Source organism: Colius striatus, chromosome 15 (assembly GCF_028858725.1).
Source record: "Colius striatus isolate bColStr4 chromosome 15, bColStr4.1.hap1, whole genome shotgun sequence".
NCBI lineage: Eukaryota > Metazoa > Chordata > Aves > Coliiformes > Coliidae > Colius > Colius striatus.
Genome location: NC_084773.1, coordinates 10,064,013 through 10,073,415, shown reverse-complemented (window position 1 = coordinate 10,073,415; position 9,403 = coordinate 10,064,013). Strand labels below are relative to the sequence as shown.

The window sequence follows — 9,403 nt, the reverse complement described above, 5'->3', positions numbered from 1 at the left end:
AGTGTACCCTCAGCAAGTTACCTGCTGGCACCAAACTGGGAGGACTGGCTGATTCCCCAGAGGCTGTGCTGCCATTCAGCGGGATCTTGACTGGCTTGAGAGTTGGGCAGAGAGGAACCTCCTGAGGTTCAACAAGGACAAGTGCAGAGTCCTGCATCTGGGAAGGAACAACCCCATGCACCAGAACAGGCTGGGGGTTGAACTGCTGAAGAGCAGCTCTGCAGAGAGAGACCTGGGAGTCCTGGTTGATAATAAGCTAAATATGAGCCAGCAATGTGCCCTCGTGGCCAAGAAGGCCAATGGCATCCTGGGATGCATCAAGAAGAGTGTGGGCAGCAGTTCAAGGGAGGTTCTTCTCCCCCTCTACTCTGCCCTGGTGAGGCCTCAACTGGAGTCCTGTGTCCATTTCTGGGCTCCTCAGCTCAAGAAGGACAGGGAACTGCTGGAGAGAGTCCAGCACAGGGCCACCAAGATGATCAGGGGACTGGAACATCTTTCATACAAGGAAAGGCTGCAGGAACTGGGGCTGTTTAGTCTGGAGAAGAGGAGACTGAGGGGAGATCTTATTCACATTTATAGATATCTAAAGGGTGGAGGTTGGGACATCCCTTTTTTTCTATAGTAGCTAGCAAGAGGACAAGGGGTAATGGCAAGAATCTGGACCACAAAAAGTTCCATTTAAACATAAGGAAAAACTATTTGACTGTGGAGGTGAGGAAGCCCTGGCACAGGCTGCCCAAGGAGGGTGTGGAGGCTCCTTCCTTGCAGGTCTTCAAGACCCACCTGGACACGTTCCTAAGTGATCTGATCTAGGTGGACCTGCTTCTGCAGAGGGGTTGGACTAGATGATCTCTAAAGGTCCCTTCCAACCCCTACCATTCTGTGATTCTATGATTTCAGTTGGAAAAGACCTTTAAGGTCACCAAGTCCAACCCCTCCCCTCACCCTGCTAAGCCCACCACTACCCCATGTCCCTCCACGGCTTTGCAATGGCTCCAGGGCTGGGGACTCCCCCACCTCCCCAGGCAGCCTGGGACAGGGGCTGACAGCCCTCTCAGGGCATGTCCAATCAAAACCTCCCCTGGGCCAAGGCGAGGCCATTTCCTCTTGTCACATCATTCATTACTGAAGAGACTGGCCCCACCTCACTGCAGCCTCCTGTCAGGGAGCCGTAGAGAGTGATTGTGTTTAGTCAAAGCCTCCTCTTCTCCAGACAGAACTCTCCCATCTCCCTCAGCTGCTCTTTAGCCTGGAGAATTGTGCTACAGACATTTCTCTAGCTCTGGTGCCAGTCTCTGGACACAGTCCAGCCCCTCAGTGTTCTTCTTGTAGTGAGGGACGGAAATCTGAACACAGCACTCGAGGTGCAGCCTCACCAGAGCCCAGCACAGGGGGACAATCACTGCCCTGGTCCTGCTGGTCACACTGCTTCTGATACAGGCCAGGATGCCCTTGGCCACCTGGGCATGCTGCTGGCTCAAGTTCAGCTGCTGTCAACCAACACCCTCCAGTCCTTTTCTGCCAGACAACAGTCAGGCTTCCCCAAGCCCACAGCACTGCATGGAGTTGTTGTGACGCCAGTGCAGGGCCTGGCCTCAGCCTATTGATCCAGCCTGTCCAGGTCCCCCTGAACAGCCTTCCTGCCCTCGAGCAGGGCTACACTCCTGCCCAGTTCTGTATCAGGGAACTCACCAAGGGTGCAGTCGATCCCCTCATCCAAATCACTGATAAAACATTAAACAGAACAGGCCCCAGCACTGAGCCCCGAGGAACAGCACTGGTGAGTGGGTTCTAACCGGATTTAACTCCCTTCCCCACCACTCTCTAGGCCCAGCCACCCGGGCAGTTTTTCACCCAACACAGTACATCCATCCAAGCTGTGGGCAGGCAGGTTCTCCGGGAGGATGCTGTAGGAGACTGGGTTGAAGGCTCTGCTAAAGTCCAGGAAAACCACATCCACATTTTACTTTACATTTACTGACCTTTTTGGCTGATGAGCTGCAGGTGCAATGCTGATGTGTGCAAGGGTGAAACCATACAGGAACTCTCCTGGAAGAGGCTGAGCTGTTCAGCCCATGCACTGAGGCAGCTGAGCTCAGAACTGGCTTTGTTCTTTGCCCAGGTCCTGGCCCAGCAGGAGGAGGAGGAGGAGGAGGAGGAGGAGGAGGAAGACCCAAAGGTTGGAGCTGCTGCAAGTGGAAGGAACTAGTTCCTCAGTCCACACCATGTAACAGGGAGCAACTTATACCCTGAAGGTGTGAACTGGTGTGATCCCAGCCCTCACCTGGGGTAAATCCCCTCCCCTCTGCTAAGTTTGCATCAGGGCCCCAGGTGTGGGGCTGCAGCTGATCTAGGGCTTGGGGCTGTTAGTGAAGGCAGCTGTGTTGTGTGATGCTGGTACAAACACAAGGCTGAGGAACCCCACAGCACAGATGGGGCTATGGGGACTGTAGCAGCGGGAGGGGGCAGGGAGGAGAATCAAAGAAATTACAGCCTGACTGCCATTGTTGGTGCGCAGGGAAAGCAGCATGGACAGGCCGAGCTGTGGTGCTCAGGGGTGCACTGGCATCAGAGTGAGCTTTGGAGCTGGATGTGTCCTGCATTGCAGCCAGCCTTGAGCCCACAGCAGGAGCCCTCCTGCCAGCCCAGCCCGGCCCTGCGCACCGGGAGCCCCAGATGGCCCCCCAACCCCCCTGCACCCCCTGCCTGCCCTGCACCCAGGTGTGCACAACCCCCCCGGGGTGCTCCATGGGAAATGGGTGACAGCAGCACAAAAATCAGCTCAGCATTCTATAAGTACAGAGAAATATTTTAACCTAAACATCTGCATGTGGTTTACATGTTCAAACAGAGCCACACAAGCAGCAACGTGTACACATATTTACCAAGACACATCTTTTGTCAGCTGGAGAGCAGCAGAGCAAACCCCAGAGCACAAACTGTGAACACGGTGGATGTGTGTGTGTGTGTGTGTTGCTGTGTTACACATGCACAGACACATACCCCCACGGCCCCGAGAGCAGAAGTGAGCTGAGCTACAGACCTCCACTGCAGAGGTAGCTGTGGCTGCAGGCATATTGAGGGGACACGACAGGAAGGATTTAGTTCTTCATATGCAGATAGATTCAGAGGAAAAAAGAAACCCCTTGCTCTCACACACAGCTATGGCTACCCTCAGATATTTAATGTATTTATATTAAACCATTTCAATAGCAGCTAGAGATAGATATATACACATTCAAATGTGTGTCTGTGTTATTTATCACCCCACAATCATACACAGACATTTATAATTATTTCATACTTACATGCTTGTATTTCTGTCTGTGGTTTTTCTCTTTCTCTCTGTCCACACAGATGTGCTCCCACTTTATTTATTTATTTATAGAATTATACATTCCTCTGTGTGTTCTATACATATAATTTATATTTTTCTCTTATTTCTATGCTTACAGCTATAAAGGGGTCATGTACACGCTGTGCTTGTGTGTGTGTGTGTAGTTTATTCTTTGATGAAGGAGTGGGGGAGGGAGGGAGGCAGGGAGAGAAAATGGAAGAAAATAGACACACATAAATAAACATTTAAATAAATTAAACCTAGAGCTGGATGTGGGGATATCTGTGTGTGAGCTCAGAAAGAGAACAACCACAACCACACACTAACACAGACACACACAGAGACACAGAGTGAATAATGTGTGTGAATGGCTCTCACATTGTGTAGGGGGGAGTGTGTGGTAAAGGACTAATGGATTTGTGCATGAACAGCTCTCCAACTGTAGCTGTATATATTGGAGGGGGAGTAGAGGGGGTTGTGTGTTTCATTCTCACTCTCCATGTATATATGTGTATGTATGGGCATGTAGAGAGAAACAGAGAGAAGGGAGGGGATGTGTACAAACAAGGGTCTCAAAGTATATATGCCTCTGTGTGTGTGTAATTATGTTTGTGCATACAGTCTGTGTGTGTATATATATATATATATATATATATATATATACAGAGAGAGAGAGCAAGGAAGCATTGTGCATGTGAGAACAGTTCTCTGAACAGCTCAGTATATATGTATATATGCATATATGCCAGGAGGGGGTGGGGGAGAGAGACCTGCTACTTCTCTCCCCCCCCCAAATATATATGTGTATGTGTGTGTATGTGCTACTTATGCATAGCCATACAGAGAGAGAGCATACTGACATATAGATCATATATTTATGCATCTCAGAGATTATATGTGTTACAGGGGCCAGGGTGATGGACTGTGTTTGTATGAATTGCTCTCACTTGTTTTGATTCATATATATGTAAGTCTAAATGTATACATACAGTAAGAGACATTGTGTGAACAGCTCTTTCTCTGTGTGTGTGTATATATGTGTGTGTCTGCAGAGAGAATATACTGTGTGTGCATTTGGGTGTGACCGCTCTTTCTCAGTGGAGAGGTAGATATGCAATAATCTACAGAGGGAGTAGCATGTGTGTGTGAAAAGTGCTCTCTCTCGCTCTCTCTCTCTCTCTCTGTATATGTGCACACTGAGAGAAAGAAGCATGTGTCTCAGAGAGAGAGAGAGAGAGGGAGAGAGAGTGTGTGTGGTGAGAGACTGTTGTTTGTGCTTGAACAGCTCTGCCTCCTCCCTTCTCTGTCTAAGTGTGTGTATATATATATAACCATATATACACATATACAGTGACAGAGACCTCTATGTGTGAGCATCTCACTCTTTCTCTGTGTATGTATGTATCTATTGATACATACCTGAGAGAGGTGTGAGAGTGAGAACAGGTCAGCTTTTTCATGACATGTATGTGTGTGTATATATATATATATATATATATATGAACATTTTTAATATACTGATAGATTTATGTGAGCAGCTCTGTGTATGTGTAGCTATGTATGTGTACATGGCTATATATATATTTATGTGTAACAATCATGTGTGTGTATGACCAGCTCTCTCTCCCTGAGTATACACGCATACATAAATATGCAGTGTGAGAACCACATGTGCTTGAGAACAGCTATATATGCATGTGTCTGTGTGTATGTATATGGGGAGAGGGGAGTGAGTTTGTGCATGAGAACAGCTCCCTCTGAAAACACACCTATACATAGATGTGTGTATATCCATACAGAGTGTGTGCATACATTTATGTACCCCAGAGATCATACATGTGCATGGGGTGGGGAGAGATGAGAGAATGGTAGGCAATGTGTGTGCATGAAAGAAGAGCTCTGCATGTATCTACACAGAGATATCAAGAATGTGAACAGCTTGCTCTCAGTTTTTATGTATTCATGCATATATATATATATAGACATAGTACTGTGTATTTGTGTGTGAACAGCTGAGGACAGAGAGATATATGCAATTCTATACATTGGGGTAGCATGTGTCTGTGTGTGAAATACCACATGCTCTGTGTGTATGTGTGTGTATACATAAGTGCATACAGACAGGTTGAGAGTGTGTGTGAGAGCTCTTGCTTCCATCAGTATACATGCATACATAGATGTGAGGCTGCGTGTGAGTTTGACCACTACACTCCCTCTCTCACCCCCTCCACTTCTACATATGTCTGTATATGTCTATAGGTATATATAGTGACAGAGAGCTGTGTGTGAAGCGCCCACATTCTCCATGTATTTATGTATATATATGTACATATGCATGCTGAGATAGAAGTGTGTGAGATGCAGTCCTGTTTATGAATATGTATGCACATATGCCCATATAGAACTGTATGTGTGGCACCAGTGACTGTGTGAGAGCAGCCCACATGTATACATGCATCTACACAGCTGGGAGAGAAGCACGTGTTTATGTGTAAACAGCTCTGTTTAGAGGTCTATATACAAACAGGAGAGTATGGGAACAAGACTCACCATGTCTATGTAAGCATACATGCACACACAGGGACAGGATGTGCTGGGGGGGCTGTTTGCTCCCATTCCACACCCCTCTCTCTGAGCAGCACGTACATGCTGAGCCTCCCCTATGCATTTTGTTTCCCCTCTGTATTTTGTTCATCTCCTTCTACGCACCTGTGTGTGCTGCTCTCGGGCTGTGGTGCGCTGCACTGACACCAACCCCTGCCCGAGGGCATCGTGCAGCCCAGCCTCCCCACCCCCGAGGAAATACCGAGATATATATACGTTTACGCCACTATTTAGGAACCACACGGCGAAGTGTTTGCAGACATGCATGCACTCGCATTTCTTTTAAGTGTACATTTAGCTATTACAGCCCATAATTGTCATGCGTTACCTGTATATCACACACACGCGACAGTCCCCGCCTCCACAGCACACAGGCGGCTTGGCTGGCAGGTTCCATGCGGTTACGCCGGTAGCTTGACACACGCAGACACATGTTGCCGTCTTCCACACGTGCCCACCTATTTATACATTGCACACCCGCTCGCCCCCCGCCCCTCCAGCTGCAGCTGTGCCGGCGGGGCGCTGGGTGCGACGCCGCCCGCCCCGGGGCCGAGGGGGCCCAGCTGGGGGGTCCCAGAGCCGCGGACACCCCGCTCCCCGCACACCCAGCCCACCTCCCCCCAGCTCCCAAAGGCCGGACGCAATTCGTCACAGGGGTGCCTCGCCCGGCTGCTATTGGGGGCGTCTCTCCGCGTGAGGGGTGCGGGTAGCGGGACAGGGATCCCCACTGCGGGACGCTGGCGGGAAGGGGGGGTCACGGCCGGGCAGGATCGGCTCCGGCAAGGGTCGCTGAGACCCCACCGCCCCCGCGGCAGGGCAGCGGAGGTTTGTCCCCTCCGGCGGCGGGGGCGCGGTAAATGGCGGAGCGGAGCCGGGGGATGGGGGGAGGAGGGAGGCGGCGGGGCTGTGCGTGGGCAGGGCGCGGGATCGTGTGCGTGTGTGTGCACGTCTGTGCGTGTGTGCACACCCCATACGTTTGCCCCGTGTGACACGGGGCACGCTCCCGCAGGCCCGGACCTGGAGCTTTGCAAGGCAGACACTGTGCACACACCACACCACGCAACTCCTCGGGAAGCCTCGTACCCCTTGTGGGGTTTCGGGGCGGCTGGGGGGTATTTGGGGGGCTCACGGCACCGCTGGTGCCCCCACTAGCCCATGCAGACCTAGGGCCTGGAGGGGGGCCAGGCTCCGCCCCCCCCATCCCCAATCCCGGCGGCGCTCAAGAGGCAGGGGGGCACGGCAATGATTCACACCCCCTCCGCACTGTGCCAAGCCGGGAGTCGCGCCCGTCGTCCCCCTTTCCCCCCGGTCCACCCGGGCCCGCCGCGCTGCCTGCATCCTCCGCTGCGGGGCGATGCCCGCCGGGAGTGGGGGGGCACACCGGACACGCAGGGCTCCTCCCTCGGGGACCCCGTCCGGGAGGCTGCGGGGTGGGGGGCGGTGGGGGGGCGGCCCCGGTCGCCGGGGCGGGGACCCCCGGCCTCGGCGCGGCATCTCCGCGCTGCTGCCGGCGGCCGCGGGAGGGCGTCGCCTGTGTTAGTTCCCTGCGGAGAACCCGGGGCCAGCGCCGCCGCCGCCGCCCCCCGGCCCCCGCCGCCTCCCCCTGCTCGCGGCGGCACCTCTTGGGCGGCGGGCGACGCCGGAGGCGACGCGGGAGTGGCCCGCCGAGGGGCTACAGCCGCCGCCGCGCCGGGTGCCCCCCTCCTCGTTCCCGCCGCCGCGCCGGGCGCGCCCCCGAAATCGCGGCGGGGGGCGGCGGGCGTCGCGCGGCGGGGGGCGCGGGGGCGGCGGCGAGCTGGGGGGCGGCGGGACGCGGGGCACGGGGCGGGCGGCGCGGCCCGGGGGGGCCCGGCCGCGGCGCGGGCGCCCCGCGAAAGGGCCCCAAGAAGCACAAGTTGGAGCTGGCGGCCGCCCAGGCTGTTGTTGTTCTCAACGTGGTCCGCCCCGCGCTGATATAAGGGGCGGCGGCGGTGCCCGCCCCGGCAGAGCGCGGCGGCGGCGGGGAGCGGAGCGGAGTCAGACAGCACCGCGCGCCGCGCCGGGCCCCCGCCACGCCGCCGCCGCCCCTGCGCGCCCCCGAGCCGCGGCCCGCGCCCCCGCCGCGCCACCATGTCGGTGGAGCTGGAAGAAGCTGACCTGCCCCTGACCGAGGCGGAGGAGGTGCCGCTCGCCCCGGAGAAGAAAGCGGCCGCTAAGAAGGCGAAAGGCGGCGGCTCTTCGCTGTCGCCGTCGAAGAAGAAAAAGAACAACAAGAAAAAGAACCAGCCGGGCAAATACAGCCAGCTCGTAGTGGAGACGATCCGCAAGCTGGGCGAGCGCAATGGCTCCTCGCTGGCCAAGATCTACAACGAGGCCAAGAAGGTGGCCTGGTTCGACCAGCAGAACGGCAGGACGTACCTGAAGTACTCCATCAAGGCGCTGGTGCAGAACGATACGCTGCTCCAGGTCAAGGGCACCGGCGCCAACGGCTCCTTCAAGCTCAACAGGAAGAAGCTTGAAGGCGGCGGCGACGGGGGCGCGGGCAGCAGCTCCCACAAGAAGGCGACGGCCTCCACGTCCCGGCGGGCGGAGAAGAAGCCGACGGCCAAGAGCAAGAAGCCCGAGAAGAAATCGCACAAGAAGGGAGCCGGCGGCGCGCCGGCCAAGAAGGACAAGGGCAAAGCGAAGAAGGCCACCAAGGGAGCCGCGTCCCCCGGGGGCAAGAAGGTGAAGAAGTCGGCAAAGCCCAAGGCACTCAAGAGCAGGAAGGCATGAGAGCGGGGCGCAGGGAGCCCCCAGACTGGGAGCCCCGCGGCACAGGACGGACCCCAGGGGACCCGCTTTGTCTTTGTGTTGCTGACTCGGCTCCGCAGCCGCCGCCGTGCGCGGTGAGCGGGGCTGCGGCTGCCCCCCCCCCCCCCCCCCCGAGCCTTCCCCTTCGCCTTTTTTTCCATCCTTCCCTTTCCCCCGCGGCTTCTTTCCCCCCGTCGCGCCCTTTTGTTGTCGCCATGCCCCTCCCTGCGCAGCCGGCTCCTGCCCCCGCCTCCCCTCGGCCCCGCGGCGCTCGCAGGGCTCTTTCCCGCCCGGTTTCCATGGCAGCCATTTTGCGGCGGCGCCCCCGCTGCCCGCGCGCCACGTGGGCCGGCTCGCGCCGCCGCGGCCCCGCCCCTCCCGCGCGGTTCGAACGGCCACGGCGCCCCCTATTGGCTCGCGGGCGCCCGGCGCCACGGCAACGGGCCGGCGCCCGCCAATCGGCTGCCGCGGCGCTCTGACGGGGCGGGCGCTGGCGGGCGGCACCGCGCCCCCTGGCGGCCCGGCCCGCGCCGCCTCCGGCCGCGCTTTCAATGGCCTTTAGGGGTTTTTTTACTCGGTTTTGGGCCGGTTTCGGTTCTCTTGGGGGGGGGGGGGGGGTGTTGGGGGTTTTTCGTTTGTTTTTTTTCTTTTTCATTTATCGTCGTTTCAAATAAATTGTTACAAAACGTC

The 9,403-nt window shown here is 56.2% G+C and overlaps 1 protein-coding gene across 1 annotated transcript; it reads left to right on the top strand.

Moving 5' to 3' along the window:
* The first annotated feature begins 7,941 nt into the window (after window positions 1-7,941).
* On the top strand, window positions 7,942-9,403 carry LOC133626856 (histone H1.10). Its single transcript, XM_062008596.1, has one exon. The coding sequence runs from the start codon at window positions 8,051-8,053 to the stop codon at window positions 8,693-8,695; it is 645 nt and encodes a 214-aa protein (XP_061864580.1). The 5' UTR covers window positions 7,942-8,050; the 3' UTR covers window positions 8,696-9,403.

Coding starts and splice junctions, on each gene's coding strand:
- LOC133626856 (XM_062008596.1), top strand. CDS start 8,051: ATGTCGGTGGAGCTGGAAGAAGCTGACCTGCCCCTGACCGAGGCGGAG.